At 40.3% G+C, this 15858-nt stretch overlaps 1 protein-coding gene across 14 annotated transcripts in view; it reads right to left on the bottom strand.

The window, feature by feature from the left end:
* itpr1b (inositol 1,4,5-trisphosphate receptor, type 1b) overlaps positions 1–15858 on the bottom strand; it is a 133533-nt gene that overhangs the window by 79442 nt on the left and 38233 nt on the right. For 6 of the 14 annotated variants that reach the window (XR_015112048.1, XM_086198470.1, XM_086198475.1 and 3 more), the window contains 25 exons: positions 10198–10297; positions 9949–10109; positions 9568–9709; positions 9324–9482; positions 9072–9244; positions 8644–8763; positions 8372–8563; positions 7993–8244; positions 7759–7900; positions 7520–7673; positions 4942–5135; positions 4699–4837; positions 4557–4611; positions 4294–4459; positions 4009–4176; positions 3821–3889; positions 3601–3738; positions 3374–3499; positions 3072–3272; positions 2721–2972; positions 1596–1721; positions 1279–1407; positions 1126–1143; positions 618–644; positions 178–298 (listed from right to left, as the gene is read on the bottom strand). Coding sequence is in view for 13 of the 14 variants with exons in the window: in XM_086198470.1 (XP_086054596.1) it covers positions 178–298; positions 618–644; positions 1126–1143; positions 1279–1407; positions 1596–1721; positions 2721–2972; positions 3072–3272; positions 3374–3499; positions 3601–3738; positions 3821–3889; positions 4009–4176; positions 4294–4459; positions 4557–4611; positions 4699–4837; positions 4942–5135; positions 7520–7673; positions 7759–7900; positions 7993–8244; positions 8372–8563; positions 8644–8763; positions 9072–9244; positions 9324–9482; positions 9568–9709; positions 9949–10109; positions 10198–10297 (3524 nt within the window). In the remaining variant the exon portion in view is untranslated. The remainder of the gene's footprint in view (positions 1–177; positions 299–617; positions 645–1125; positions 1144–1278; positions 1408–1595; positions 1722–2720; positions 2973–3071; positions 3273–3373; positions 3500–3600; positions 3739–3820; positions 3890–4008; positions 4177–4293; positions 4460–4556; positions 4612–4698; positions 4838–4941; positions 5136–7519; positions 7674–7758; positions 7901–7992; positions 8245–8371; positions 8564–8643; positions 8764–9071; positions 9245–9323; positions 9483–9567; positions 9710–9948; positions 10110–10197; positions 10298–15858) is intronic. The other 8 variants (XM_086198476.1, XM_086198477.1, XM_086198481.1 and 5 more) reach the window with 5 other exon arrangements.

Here is a 15858-nt window from a genome sequence, read left to right as displayed (position 1 = left end):
ACACTACCATTCGCTGCACATTGTAATTAGCAGTAAGCCAGTCTCTTGGGATCCGAGCTCCCTAATGTAGCACATAGCAGAGAAGGGTATCTATGTTCTTGTCTGGGGAGGACAGACAATAAGCATATCTCCCAAAACATTAACTTCCGTCCTCATCGTTTTGGTTTCATATCTTACCCACATCGGAGAGTACTTTAATGCAAGCCTCCACTGAAGCCTTCTGCACAGGATTAAGCCAGTTACAGTGGTATACTCGAAATACCCCCTGCAGCAGTTGTACAAACACTGGTTGACGAGTCTGTAAAACATTATAAAGACAAATATCATAAGGTTGGGTTAAGTAAAAAAATGTTTAAAGCTCGTTAAAGGTGAGAGGGGAGGTGAGCCTCAATTACCAATTGACTATTACATCCCTTACAAGGTCTAACTCATAACTCACTGTGTTCTAGTGTGTAAGGATATTAATGCACCTATGGTGAAGGGCTCTACAGATCTGGGTGAGATAAAGGTACACCCCCAACATAGCAGCACACTTAATCAGTCTGTAACAGAGCACAGCTGGCCTCTACCATCACGATGAAAGAAGCTGGCCACAGCACTTAGGGTACAATAAATACCTCTGTTATCTTTCCAAGAATGGTGGCCTGTTGCAAGAGAAAGACGATTATTATGTCATAAGTAACCTCATCAAAATGAATTATCAGAGTCTGCTAAGGGTTACATAAAAGATGATTTATGCTGGAGTTAAAATGTACAGAAAACACAACAAGTAGTAAAAATGGGTAACTTTGTGCAACAAAGTAACTTTACAAAGGATTTGGACAACTATTGTTAGGGGTGGCAAGACAGCAGTAAATCAGTCTCTTAGAAACCATGTAAACTCCACATTACATCAGGGCATTATCTGCTCCGATTTCCAGGGAACCCTTGTGTAACACACCCTCAAATCTGGGAACAATACAGTCTGTGTGCAAAATAAGCGCTGAAAGTATGAAAACCCTCAAAATGAAGCAAGAGTAGAATTCAGTGTCACCCGATACCTCAAACACACACTTGCTTAAGGGATGGAGTGGAAAATAGGAAAGGCTGAGAGACATAATTTTGGGAGGAATCTCTTTTACTTACATACATATGGCGGGCCATCTATGCAGAAGGAAGAATGCCTTGTTTTACGTGTCTGTAAGGACTATTTCTCTTTAAAACAACAATATGCCAACATGCACTACAAATGTGTGTGACTGTTTGCATGTCAATTCTACACTATATTGTCCAGATTACCTGCAGGCTTGTGCTCTGATCAGAGAAGGGAGAGCTGAAGAAACATGTGACAATGCTCATGACGGTTTCAGTTACATAACGTTCCAGCATGGTATCAGCATGCTTCCTGTCACTTGTGTTGTTGCACACCTACACATAAAGAGAAATGATATTAGCTTAATGTGCAGCCACTGTATCATACTTGGTGCCTGTAGATGACAGGCATGTGTTAATTGCACACTTCATCATTTACATCCTTGGCATTCCATAAACACAGGATATCATTTTTAATCCAGTATGATGTAACAGTCTGAAGTATCAAACACTCATTGGCTTACCCTACATATGTCCACAAGGAAGTTCTCAAACAGCTTCCACATATGGTTGGATGTATAAATCTCCTTCATTTCCACCTCGGTGTCAACATAGCAGTGGTTCAGGAAGTTGATATAGGCAATCTTCATCTATAAGGTGCAATTAAACCTTATAAGGCACTTTCATCATAAAAGGAGAGTGATTCTTTCACAAATGACTCACCCTTTATGTTTAAACAAACCACTCAGTTACCTGAACTTGAAATAATTTTAATTACAAGGTCAGAACCTGGTACATTCAAAGATAAATATGAAATGTCAGTGCATTCAAGCAGCTGGGGATTGGATAAGTTCCCAAATTTTGTGTTTTTCTAACAATTGCAGTTTTTTGCTATGATACACTTCAGGCGATGACTCTCATCTTGGAGTATTTCCTCCTCAATATGTGGTTTGTGTAAACATAGAGAAAAATCAAAGCAAGCCAAATAATATCACTAAATAAATGGTGGCAATGTATCTACAGTATAAGTTGGTTTGCCAACTGCCCAGAAACCAAAAGAACATGTTATTTTTCAGTGATTATTGGTTAGATCTGTCTTGGGCATAGCAAAAAAGTACGTAAAGGAATAGAGTACATATTTCTTCTACCTTTTCTTGCATATCTCTTGTATTTCTTGCATGTTAGCTGATATAATTTGGATTCTCTGACAGTTCTAAAAACGCAAAGTACACCTGGATATTGAATTTGACAACTGTCAGTAAACAGTCTTCACATGTAAAGTTAACTAGCTGACCAAGGGGCTAATATTTTATCAGCTAAACCAAAACCAGCTACATGTCAAAGACAGGTTTTCTTCACCGTAGAATCACTTGCACTTATGACAATGATGTGAGATAGAAAAAGAGGATTTTTACATGAAGCAAGTATATCTATCATCTTGGTTGGAACTTTCCCTCTTTCCAGTTGCCCATGAAGGCATTACAACACTTGACACATTGTCTTTCATTCTTCTATAGATTTTAATGTTAGCTTTATCATACATCAACACACACAAACATTTCTGGCATCCCATGTTTCTATTGTTCCAGTTACAAAATACATCGTGAATAATAACATCTAAATACATGACTAAAAATTATGTGTCATACTTCAGGAATGCAGTCTTCATTGGTGACGATCCTCACAATGTCATCCAGAGGCAACAGGGAGTTGCACTTGATCTCAGTGTAAACATTCTTCCCCTCAGTGCAGACAGCTAACAGTTCTACGAGGTGGATGTGGTACATTAGAGGGCTGTTTTCGTCCATACGATCCCTCTCTGAACGCATCATTTGCACTAATGTTTGGAAGGATGCCCGATCATTGTAGAAGACCAGGACGTCCTCCCCCGAGTTCACAAGCTGAATGGGTGAGAGTCAGCAGTAGAGGGTTATTAACAAAACAGTGTGAAAGTGCATTCAACATTTCTGCTTTTAAGGTTGAAAAATCATAGATTCAACCTCAGCCATGACAATGTCCTGACACTTCTTGATGAACTTGTTCTCAGCCTTCACAATGGTCTGCAGAAACTTGAGATACTGGACGTGACGACTGTGAGTCTCAGTGCAGTGGACAAAGTGTTGAACCACACGTTCATTGATCTCACTGCACAGCTGGAAGTTATTCATGAAAATGTGCTGCATGGTGATGGCCTCCAGAATCTGCAGAAGGTAAAGGAACCTCCCTGTCAGTTTGAGCAGCAGAAACGCAAATAGACTTCAAGAAATCAATTCCTTAATCCATGAATATGTGTTCTATTCACCCCTGGGTTAAGAAACAAGTTGATATGTTTGTGGAGAAGAGCTTGGTTCTGTTGGTTGCCTGCACAAAAATTCTGCAAGAACTCATGAGCAAGTTTCATGATCTCCTGCATTCGGACATCCTCACCCTGTTGCAGAGAACAAAGACAGATTTATTTTTGTATGTACATTGCATTTTATGTAAATGTGTAAAATGCATGCATGATAATATTCCATCCCAGAATTGCACCTTCTCATAGGGGATCTGCAGAAGCTCCAGCACAACACTGTGAGCTCCCATGTTCCTCAGCAACCTCTGCTGCTGCTTCTTTGTCTTCTTCCCCGAGCTGCCCTCCTGGACACAAAGCTTACTAAGACGCAGCAGGACCTGGACACAAACAAGAGGAGAATTCTAATTCTTGGCACATCACAAAGACCAGCATAAAAGATTAAAACACAAATGACCATACCTCTTTTACAACCCTGTAGTTGTAATTGCTGGTTCCTTCTGTACTTTTGTCTGAGCCAAAAGAATCCCCCTGTCATACAATCAATGAAAAAAATGTAATGTATTTGTCCCTCTGTCAGATTAAAAACATAATTAAAAAAATGTGTCTATTAAACTAATATGTATGTACAGTTTGACAGCCTACTGTACCTTCTTTTTGTTATCAGACTCTGAAGGTCCATCTCCATCCATTCCATCTTCCCCCTGCCTCTTGTAAACCCACAGTTCAGATTTCTCCACAATAGAACGCAGTTGATCAAGGTCTGATTTGATCTGCTTGTAGTTATCAACATCCTGACTGGTCACCAGCAGCTGGACCTAATTTAAGTTGCATTGTGGATTAACTTCTCTCACAAATCCTAATTTCTACGCAGATATGTGCAATGTACAATAGTAAAAAAAAAAAAAAAGTTAAAAAAATTGGTTGCTCCATACTTGTTTGAATGCCATGAGGACTTCCTGCCTCTGGCTGAAGTGTCTGAAGAGCAGATGAAGCGCTCCAGATACGAGTGGGGGGTAGTCATGCATGGTCAAGTGTAACAGGACCCTTAGGAAGGTACGACCACCATGTTCATCCAGGTCTAATGGAGTGTTCTCTTCACTATAAAGGGCAGTCAAACAAAAACTTCATAAACACAATCCTTAATTTAGCTTGGCAATTGTTAAAATCAATTGTAGAGATGACAGCATTATATTGCCTTCCGCCAAAGATTCCTTCTGCTTGTTCCTCAATGTTTTCAAAGTCAAGATTTCCTGAAGTTAACAAAAAAGGTTTTTGAAATGTAGAATTTCTGTAAAATATCAAATTTTAGATTATCATTAAATCAAGTGACATCATACCTGGCATCTGACCTGTGACATAATTGCTTCCATTCTGACATACAGCATTATCCATCTGTGAGTTGTTCTCATCAAACTCACGTTTGAAAATACAGAGAAGGCAGGAGATCCTGTAGTCTAGCCGTACATTTAGAATAAACTGAAAAAAGAAAAAATGAATATCATATCATAAACCTCAACTTAAAATAGATAATGGGGCTGGCTGTTTGGGTTCAAACAAGAACAAGTCTTCAGATGTCCTACCTGTAGAATTTCAATGATCTTGAGCTTTGTGTCCATGACCATGATGTCCTCTCGCTCTGGCTCAATCTGGGTTTTAACTACATCTCCCTCTGGCTGATGAGTTGGTGTGGTGGGCAACAAGCCACCTCCTCGTAGCACTACCTGGGTCATTAACTCCCCAACTCCATGAATGGACTTCATCACATTACTACCAGCTATAGAAACAGACAAACAACACTTTAGTTCTGTGCCAAATATGCTTCACCTAGAAAGTAACTTTGTTACTGGTTAAGTCTCTGATTAAGAAAATACCTTTTTACTCACAACTCAGTCAGGAGGTAGACTAAACATCAAAATGGGTGAGGCATAATTTCTGCTCAGTTACCACACTACTACTCTACTACGGTGGTCCTGAGGGGCAAAACACAACGACATTTCCAAAACACAACATTTCAAAAAAACAAAATAATATTTCACAAAACACAACATTACACAAAACAAAACGACATTTCACAAAACAAAATAACATTTCACAAAACAAAAAGACATTTCACAAAAGATTACGGAATCTTTACAGAAAGGGTAGGGACAACATTCTTGTTTGTGATTGGACTTGTTTGTGATTGGACGAACACAATTTTGGCGACAATTCAAGTATTTCATTTCCTGTTCTTTTTGCATACTACTCTAAGCAGCATCGTTCCACAAATTTTAAACTGAACTTGAAAGGATGGATGGATATTGAAATCATAAGGGACCATTTTAAAACCGTTGATAACCAACGAGGGGTGGCCAACTGGCCAATCGTTGGTGGCTATTGTCCCGTTCTCTGTTCCACAGTCTGTGCGCAGTCTCATGGGAATAACGCCGACACTTCTAATACAATTGATTAAGTTGTTTTCTTTAATTACTTCAGGGTTGTTGTTTGTAGGTCCACATTTAAGCTACATGATTCTGCGGGACAACCCGTCTATGCAGCCAGGTAACGCCATGCCAAATGGTTTTAATTTGTCAAACTCGTCTACATGCCGCAAGTAATTTGGACCCATAGAATAGTACATGCGTCTAATGAACCTACTCTGTGTCCGCGACAAGGACCCGCATGGGTTCAGTTCTCGCAGCATCTGCATTACCATGTCCCTTTTAACAAAATATTTCTGCTTTAAAGTCAACCACATAGTCCTGTTTTTAAACATCTGTCCAGGTTTGTGCCGCTCTGATAAAATTGCCCTTCTGATGTGACATGCTGAAGAGTAGCCACCCCACCTCCTCAGTCCTAAATTTTTCAAACTTGTTTCAGAGTTCCACGGGACATTTTAATGTCGTGATATGTTGAAAGCATATAAAAAATGATGTCCTATGAATGTCCTTTCTTAAAATATTCCCTTATGATTTCAATATCGTCTTCCATCCTTTCAAACTCAGTTTAATATTTGCGCAAGGACACTGCTGATAGTAGTACGCAAAAGGCACAGGAAATGACATAATTGAACTGTCGCCAAACTTGGGTTCGTCAAATCACAAACAAGAATGTTGTCCCTATCCTTTCCGTAATCTGAAATGTTGTTGTGTTTTGTGAAATGTTGTGTTTTTTGAAATGTCGTTGTGCTTTGTGAAATGTTATTTTGTTTTGTGAAATGCTGTATTTCGTGAAATGCTTTTGTGTTTTGTCAAATGTCATTGTTTTGGGAAATGTCATTGTGTTTTGCCCCTCAGGGCCACCGCAGTCTACCACCAGTCCCAGATGTGACTAAAACCCTGTGATGGCCAGGATGTGCGATCTACTCTTCTCCATTCCAGTCACTGGGGTCTCAATGAATCAGAGCATGCAAGTTCAGGGCACATTTTATTATTATTATTATTATTATTATTATGATGAAGAAGACAAATCTTTTTCATTCCGTGATCTAAACTGATGCTTAAGCCCACTTATGAGGAGGTCTGAGACTCCCTGCAGGACTCTGCAGGACCCTTCAGGTGGTCACGCTGCATCCACTTAAGGAGTATCTGCTGCAGTGGTTTCTGTTTGCTTCGTGGTTAAAAGCCATCATCAATGCTCATCATCAAGAAGATGCATTTTGTTGCCCTCACTTCAGCCAAGAGGGCAATATGCATGCTTTGATTGTGCTCCCCTCCTTTATGTTGTTTTGTGACAATATTGATACTGCATTCCAGTTGTCTTTCTGGCCAAAGGTCATCGGCCTTCATTTATCAATCAAGTATAGAAACCTGTGGCAATCTTTGACAAGGGGCACCGAAGCTTTTCTGGTGGCAAACATTGCATCTGGACATTATGTTGATGCTTTTGTCCATTGGTTACCTGTCTGTAGTTTCAACATAAGCACAAGTATTTTAGTTAATTTATTTGATTTATTAAGTGGCTTTGGATGAATATAAAATACAGTCTCAATTACAGATATTGTTGGGTAATTGGCTTCTCTGAAATGCTTTTATTCATAGTTCACATCTATTTCATTTAGATTCATCCAAGAAAACACTAACGAACAATTTGCACCAGTGAAGACATTCCCAGCTAAAAAAGTTGAGATATTATCTGAAATAAAACTTTATTTTCCTTGATATCAACAAGATTTATTACCTTTGTTTTCCTCTCCCTTCTCAATTTTGTTGATAGGATATATTGTGCTGACGTGGACACAATCTAAAATATTCAGTAGTATCTTTGTCAGTCGAAGAAGGTCACTAAAGTTGTAGAAACCGAAGTATATGAGGTTCCTTGCCAGATTCACTACCTATAGGAAAAAAGTCAGAACCATATTAACATTTTATTTTAAACAATGAGAAATTGATGTTATTTGATTTCAAAAGGGGTAATACCTCAAAAGTAAGCCTGTTTTTCTCTTTGTCAGAGAAAGGAATGTTTTGTGACACCACTTCTCTCAGATAATTCTCCACAAAATCCATGGTGAGGCAAAATCGCTCTTTGATTTCGTCTCTTGTGGTTCCATCATTGTCATAGCTTGAAAAATTTGCAGAGAAGAACATCTAAGATCTAACTGTCTCAGGAATGGAAGAATAATCAAATTAAATTAATTAATATAAAGAACTCACTCATCAATTGCTATCTGAGAAGGAATCTCAGACCAAAGACGAGCATATTTGACAGGTGTGACCTGCTCTTGGGGGTCACGGTCCACATGCATGTGCAGCATGAGGCGGCAGAACGAGGCTCGCAAGTCATAGGGAAGGTCCTCATCAGACATACAGCGCAGGATCAAATCCACATCTAGTTGACCAGAAATCTTGTTGATAGCTAAGTACTGTCTGTCTAAACACATCCGGGCAAAGAGGTTCAACTGGCACCTGTTGGGAATATTATGCACATATAAGAATTGTGTCTTTGTCATCACAATCAAGGCGAACACTTTCCCTAGAATTATATTGTGGTTATATACTGCCAACATCTTATAAGTGTACAAAGATGTCTGACCTGTAGTAACTGACCACCTCCTGATCCTCCTTCTGGCCCTCCTTTGCATCTTGGGCCAAGTCTCGAATGCTCTTACTTCGAATCTCTTTGCAGTTATCTTTCCAGAACAACCACACTTCCTCCTCATCCTCAGCCTCCAATGGATTGTCGCCATTTGTTGTGATCTCAATCTCAAACCTTGACAGCACCAATCTAGGAAGCATCATAATGATTTCTAAAACCATGTTCAATTTAGTAAAAATCCAGTGAATTCAGCAAAATGTGGAACTAACTTGGTTTCAATGAGTATGTCAGCATTTGAAGGGTCCAGCACTGCATTGCAAATGAGCTCCTGTGTCACAGGTATAGACTTGTTCATGGACACACAGAGATCTGACAGGTAGTCCAGAAACCTGTGTGCACAATACATTGCACATTACATTCTTTTTTGTAGGTACTGGGAGCAAAAATTTTGTACCAACTCCTTTACTTCAACCTCTGTTTCATTCTGCTTCATAACATCACCAATAAAACTTGACAGGACTTATAAACTCAACAGAACCACACACTGTCAGTAAACTACAAGTACTGTCAATGTCATGCACAAAGAGTTCCACTCATATTTTTGCGCACACATTTGACTACATTTACATGTATTTGCTTTCCTTAGGAGCTTCTTGAACAAACAAATCTGACACAAACAGCAACCCTCACGGCTCACCGTGGCTCCCGGTTCTTCCTCACAAGAGTGACAAATGTGTCAATCTCAGCAGCAGTGATATGTTTCTCCAACAACTTCCTGTTGTTGTGGAGTAGAGCCGTTATTGTGTCTTCGGCCAGCACATCATATCCAATTTGTTTCTGCATGAAGCGGAATTGTTTGGCAATGTATTCCTAAAAAAAGAGAACAGATAATATTAACGGCAAGAAAGGGGCACTTGGTACCTAGAGTTGAGCTGTTGCATCCACCTACCTGGTTCTTTCTGTAATCTTGCTGAGAATGGCGCAACACTCTGTAACAAAGTCTGCAAATGTGTCTAAAAGGAGCATGCCGCTGGTCTCCCAGCTCCTCCAGGCGAAGCATGGGACCATCACCACTGTCTGTAAAAGGGGCTTGAAGAAGTTTGAAAATCTGACAAGACAGACAAGTAGTCAGTGTTGAAAAGAGATTATTTAAACTTCCTGCCCACAAAACGTTTCTCAGATTTATGACCAACCTGCTTCAGAATATTCTGCTCTCGCATGAGTTTCTGTCTCTCTCTGTTAGGTTTGTTAACCATGATCTCCAAAACATCCTGCCCACTGTTGGGGATGTCTACCACAAAGAAAACTAGATCTTCCAGAAGTTTGGTCACAAACCTGTTAAGAGACGGGCCAAACACATAATGCAATGCAAACTGCAACCTTAATATGGCAAACTATATCAAACAACTTATAACATAATTATGAAACATATACAGTATATGTATATATATATATATATATATATATATATATATATATATATATATACACACACACACACACACACACACACATATACACACACACACACACACACACACACACACACACATACATACATACATTTTTTTTACCTTCTTTCATTCTGTGTAATTGTACCCTTTTCCAGCTTCCCAGCAATAGATGCCAACACTTTACTTGCATCATTGGCAAAGTCTAAATCACGCACTTCTGCTGGTGGCACTGGCACAATGGCGAAAGCTTCCTTGTCTTCTTTTACTGCTGATGTTCCGATCTTAAAAACATCAAACACAATAAAAAACAATGTGTTGGTTCAGACAATTTCCACTGTATTATACATGACCATCCCACAAACTACTCACCCGTAACATAACAGGCTTCTCCTCCTCTTTGTCAATGGGGTTGTTGGTGCTGTGAACCCATGTATTGGTGCACAAATGTTTTAGCCTCACATATGAACTCCTGGAAGTAAAAGCGGCAGATATATGATCATCAAAAGAAGGAAAGCAGAGTGTATAGGAAATTCTGGTATTGTTCAATGCTATTCAACCATGTGTCTGAGTCAAAATAGAGGAGTAAAAATGTGCATATTTGCAAGAATGCTACTCAGCACAAAACAGCCACAATACTACAATGCAATACTGAGCAACTGTACAGTTGAGAGTCTGCCCACTGCATTTATACTTGCAGGCACAATGGAATTAGATTTGGACAGGGTACCATGATACATCAAAGTCTGAATAGAGACAACACAAAGATAGAACTAACTCTTTGAGTCAACAAATCCCTTTATAGTTCATTTTCTCTATTCTCTCTACCTTCCTGAACCTAACAGCAGTAAATTTCCCTAACTCTAATTTAAACTGTAGCTTTACAGGAGTTTGGTGTGCTGCGTATGATTAGGACATTGGAAAAATGTGTTGAGAGGTGACACTGAGGTGAAAACGGACAACATCACTATTTCATGTAAATAAAAGACCCACGCAAATGCTGAGGCTCACCAATGTTGGTCAGTAATTCTCTTTGACACAAATACCCCAGAGTGCATACCAAATCCAGTGTAGAACAAGCAGTGATGAGTGGGCCATAAGCTTATTTTCAAGGTATTTGATGAGCACATTAATGTTCCCATGAGGATGAATCTTCCAACTTCAGTGATTGATCATAATCATGCCACCTCTACATGATATGTTAAATTTTTCTGAGCACTTAAAGGACTTTACCACCGAAGAGGTGAAAGGTCTATTAAGATTGGGTCACCTATATAGTAGAAATGTGCTGTTATTTTTTCAAATCTGCACCTTCTGGCCCAAGAAAAGGCAGAAAGGGTATATTTTACTCAAAAAGAAGAAAAGATAAAATTACAACAATGCACTGAACTCGCCACCTTCCAAAGCCACATCCAGACAGAACTGTCATCATATCACAAGTTGCAAAAACAAACTAATTTCTGATACACAATGATCAATTCAGACCCATTGTAGGCTACTTAACAGGTAACAGGATGTTAAAAAATCATGAGGGTGCAAGGAATAATATATATACAGCCATCAAAATTTAAGGCAACAGAACAGAATCACAGGAAACAACACTTTCCTTCACTATTAGTGGAAAAGATCATCAGAAATACCTCAGCTCTCAGTTTGTAAAGAAAGGTAGCATATAGATTACAATATGAAGTACATTAGTTTTCTCAATTGTTTGTCTTTATTCAAATTAGTATCACTTTACCAAAATAATCTATTAGAGCAAAACTCTACTAGTGAACAAACTATAACCCAACAATTAATTTAAAGTGTAAATCTGAACAACTATGAACATCAATTTACAAAAATAAAATGTGTTGGATGTTGGCTGAGGTCAAACTTTTCACCAATCATCTTTGGCATCTATCAACTCTTGGTATGGGGAACACAGGCTGGCAATACCAGGCTTGCAGGATCTACCACTACACTACATTAGCAAGACAAGCTAATTTAGGACGACAGTAGCCTCTACAGCACATTACATGAAAATTTCCGATGTATTAACATAAAATTTTACTCCATGGTTTTTCCCTCTGGAAGGGTAAAATCTGTTTCTTTCAGTGCGCTTTTGCGAGCATTACACATAGTGTATGGAGCAACAAAACTGCCAAAATTAACCATACATAAATAAATAAAACATACATAAATAAATAAAAGTGAAAATCAAAACAAAAATGAAAAGTTGATCAACCAATGGGCAAACAGTTCAACCACAGACACACTTAGGACCGCCCACTCATTTGAATAACATTTCCTTCTGCATTTCATGCTGACATTGTCTGCAGCATGAAATAAATAAATATGAGAGCAGAGTGCTCCAGGGGGTACTTCGGGAGTATGGGGTGGATGGCCCTTAGTAGGGTCATTCCGTCTTTCTACCGGAGTAGTGAGAGTCTGGTCTGCATTGCCGGCACTAAGTCGGACTTGTTCCCGGGGAGGGTTAGACTCCACAAAGGCTCCCAAGGCTGCCCTTTGTCACCGGTTCTGTTCATAACCTTTATGGACAGAATTTCAGGTAGTGGAGGGGGTCGAGTTTGGTGGCGGGAGGATTTCGTCTGTAATTTTCATGGATGATGTGATCCTCTTAGCTCCATCAGGCCACGACCTTTTTATTTTTGTTTTTATTTCCATTTATATAAGTTTTTGGATGTTTTTTCATTTTTGTTTTTATTTTCACTTTTATTTATTTATTTATTTTTAATTTAGGCAGTTTTGGTCCTCCATACAGTCTACCTTCCTTGACAGATTTAGCAAAGTCTTCAAGAAAAAACTGCCATTGCTGCAGCCAAAGTTTCAATCTCGGTTTCCAAGTTTGAACAATGCAAGTATCTGCACAACAATCAGTTCACTCCAGCTTGAGCCCCAGCTCTGGCTTCATTTTATTAGCCCTCTATTTAATACTAATACCTCATAAATGTTTATAGAATTTGAATATTTGAGTGCCAAAAAGGGGTTAAAGTAACATATTAGTTTTTGTAACCATGTCACTTATGAATCAACCTGCCTAGTACAATTTCATTTCTACAATTCTACAATTTCATTTAGCAGACGCTTTTGTCCAAAGCGACGTGTAAAAGTGACGTGTAAAAATGAGAATGCTTACAACAGTGTCAACAGATTAGCCAGTTGTGACCTGTACATCATCATCTGTCCTCTGTTAAGCTCTAAATCTTTACACATAGTAAGGTCGCAGCCCAGTATTTGCTCCACATGTGCATGACAAAGTGTATATACAACCTGCCAGGCCTTAAGCAAAGACAGCAGACAGTAGCCATATTCTTGGCAGGTATTACATAACCACCAACTGAAACAGGCTTACCTTTGTGTACCAGTTATCCCAGGCATTAATACACCCTTGGCTAAGGGTAGAAGAGCAGGGTTATTCCAGGTAGGTATGAAAGGTTTTAGCATTACAGTAGCCTGCAGCTCACAGGCATGTACCTCAGTGTGACACAACTGAGGCTTTTCACACAAGTAGAAGTACTTACTTGCAACTTTAAACTTTGCTCATTCCCTACAACACTGTAATGTCACCAAGGATGAAAAAAGAGCAAAATGATGTCAAAAGGCCAGCAAACAGACTGACAGAAGCTGTTTTAAACAAGCATCAAATATCACATCCAGTTCCAAGGCATATTAGTGATGTCAAATATTTTGGCCTCATCCACTCTCTCATTCATTTCACTACAAAACTTTTACATGGAATTGTAAAATGTAGTTTTTTCCCCTTTCTGACCCTTGGTCATGCTGACTGTCTATTTAGAACTAATTAGTTTCCTCTTTGGTGGCACAGTGATGCAGTGGTTAGCACTGCCTCGCAGCTTCCTCGCAGTTCCGGATTTGAACCCCGGCTCAGGCACAGGATATTTCTATGTGGAGTTTGCATGTTCTCCCTGTGCCTGCGTGGGTTCACTCGGCGTACTCCGGCTTGCAAGACATGCAAGTGGGGACGAGCTAAATTGAACACTCTAAATTGACCGTAGGTGTGGCTGTGAGTGTGAATGGTTGTCTGTCTATATGGTAAATGGACTCAATTTTATATAGCGCTTTTCTACCTTAGCGGCACTCAAAGCGCTTTACAGTGTCATCTCATTCACCCATTCACAAACACACTCACACAATGATGGTGGAGGCTGCCATGCAAGGCACCAACCTACTCCTCAGGAGCAATTATGGGTTCAGTATCTTGCTCAAGGACACTTCGACATGGTCACCGGGGTCGAGGATCGAACCAGCGACCCTTTGGTTGCGAGACGGCCGCTCTACCTCTGAGCCATGTAGAGTATTATTACATTTTTATCTATATTTGAAGTTTTCGCTAGGCCATATAACATCAACAACAGATGGAAAAAATTAGCCTGTGGCTATACTCTGGCTTGTTCCTATCGTGCCTCACCAACAGACTCAAGACAAAGGGGCCTACATTTGAACAATAGACTGTCTTTGGGCCTAAAGCCTAAAAAAAATGTGTTGCCAGCTGGAGAAGACAAAAGAACCAGCTGAGTGACACCCCCCACATACGTGTGCACCAAGGGACAATTGGCACTCCCCCAAATTCCACGGCTCCCATTGGGTGAAACTCGCTACAGTTCGTCTGGAACTGTGATGTCATCATCAACACTGAAACCCCAGGAGCTCACCCTTCTCTGACACTGAACCTCGTTACGGACAGCAAACCCGTCAGCGATAGAAGACCCTGTGAGTTAAAGCCACACAGTATAGCCTGGCCTGAGAGCACAGAGTTACCCTCTTTCCCGGATGTGAAACATGGTAGCCGACAAAGCCCTACCTGTTTCAAGAAGAAGAAGAATAAACAGGACCTTGCTTCTTTAAATCTGACCCCCCTATTCCCCCATATAGGTGAACAGTTCCTGGTGTATCAGTGCCAAACCCTTCTGCAGGCCACAGATCATCAAGCACAGATTGCTTAGCTGAAGAAGAAAAATGCTAGCCTGTGGCAGGAAGTCCACACTACCCAGGCTGAGCTGGACCAAGCACAGGAGAATATTGACCTCCTGTGCTTAGAATTCTGCACTGCTCGACCAGGAGCACAATCCAGCTTGCAAGCTATTTGATCCACGAAGCACCCGCGTGTCGATCACACTTCCTTTCCACTACCACTGGGAAGAAGTCATCTTCACAACAGCCTTTGCGACTCGGGAAGCTCACACTCAGTCAGTGGTCATACCATAGATGAGGCTTGTGCACCCGGCAGATTGAGTCCCTTGCCAAGGACATAAAGCGCTTTGACCCAAGTGGCTCAGATGCCAATGTCAACGACTATCTCTGAGAGGTCGAATGTTGCTTGATCGAATTGCCTAACACCACGTCATGTGAAAAGCTTAAGTTGATCTTGAAGACCACTGCAAGGAACGTCCATGTGTTCATGGAGACGCTACCACCTGACACCCGAGACCGCTACTAGACACTGTGAGGGCCTCCTGGCCTCTGACCTAGCTTTCTGTTTGTTGTCTGGTATTCAGGAGGTGGCTCATCAGGACAGATGGGCAACACCTGAATTGGTGTGGAAGCTCTGATATAAAAAGAGCTCTGAGCATTCTCTCTGGTTCTCTCTTTCTTGTTTGAGTTACTGGATTTGTTTGAGTTTGGTTGTTTTGTTTTATCTGACATTTGCACACATTCACACACAACCATACATTACTGATGAACTGACATACATGGCAAACTTTAATTTGGTTTAATTAAATGAATTCATATTTTATAGTTTAAAGCCGTGTGTGGTCTTGATCTTTTGTCCCGCCTCTGAGCCAGGTTGTGTTGCCACAAAACTGTAGCAGGCCCTGCGTGAGCAATATTGGCCATATACTGACGAAGCCTCTGCCGCCCTTAGCACCTTTGCAATCTTGCAAAAGAAGCATGAGCTGGGACGGCTGAAGACTGCATACTTCTATCAGCGCACCACCCCAGGGCTGGATAATTACCATGCTTTTTAGTCCTTGTTCCTCCACAACATCCACAAAAGCCAGCAGTATGCTG

The sequence above is a fragment of the Aulostomus chinensis genome, chromosome 3 (genome assembly GCF_037954235.1).
Source record: "Aulostomus chinensis isolate RoL2024-O1b breed Wild chromosome 3, RoL_Achi_v1.0, whole genome shotgun sequence".
Lineage (NCBI taxonomy): Eukaryota > Metazoa > Chordata > Actinopteri > Syngnathiformes > Aulostomidae > Aulostomus > Aulostomus chinensis.
Note: the sequence above shows the minus strand (reverse complement) of the source record. Positions and strands in the feature narration are given on the sequence as shown.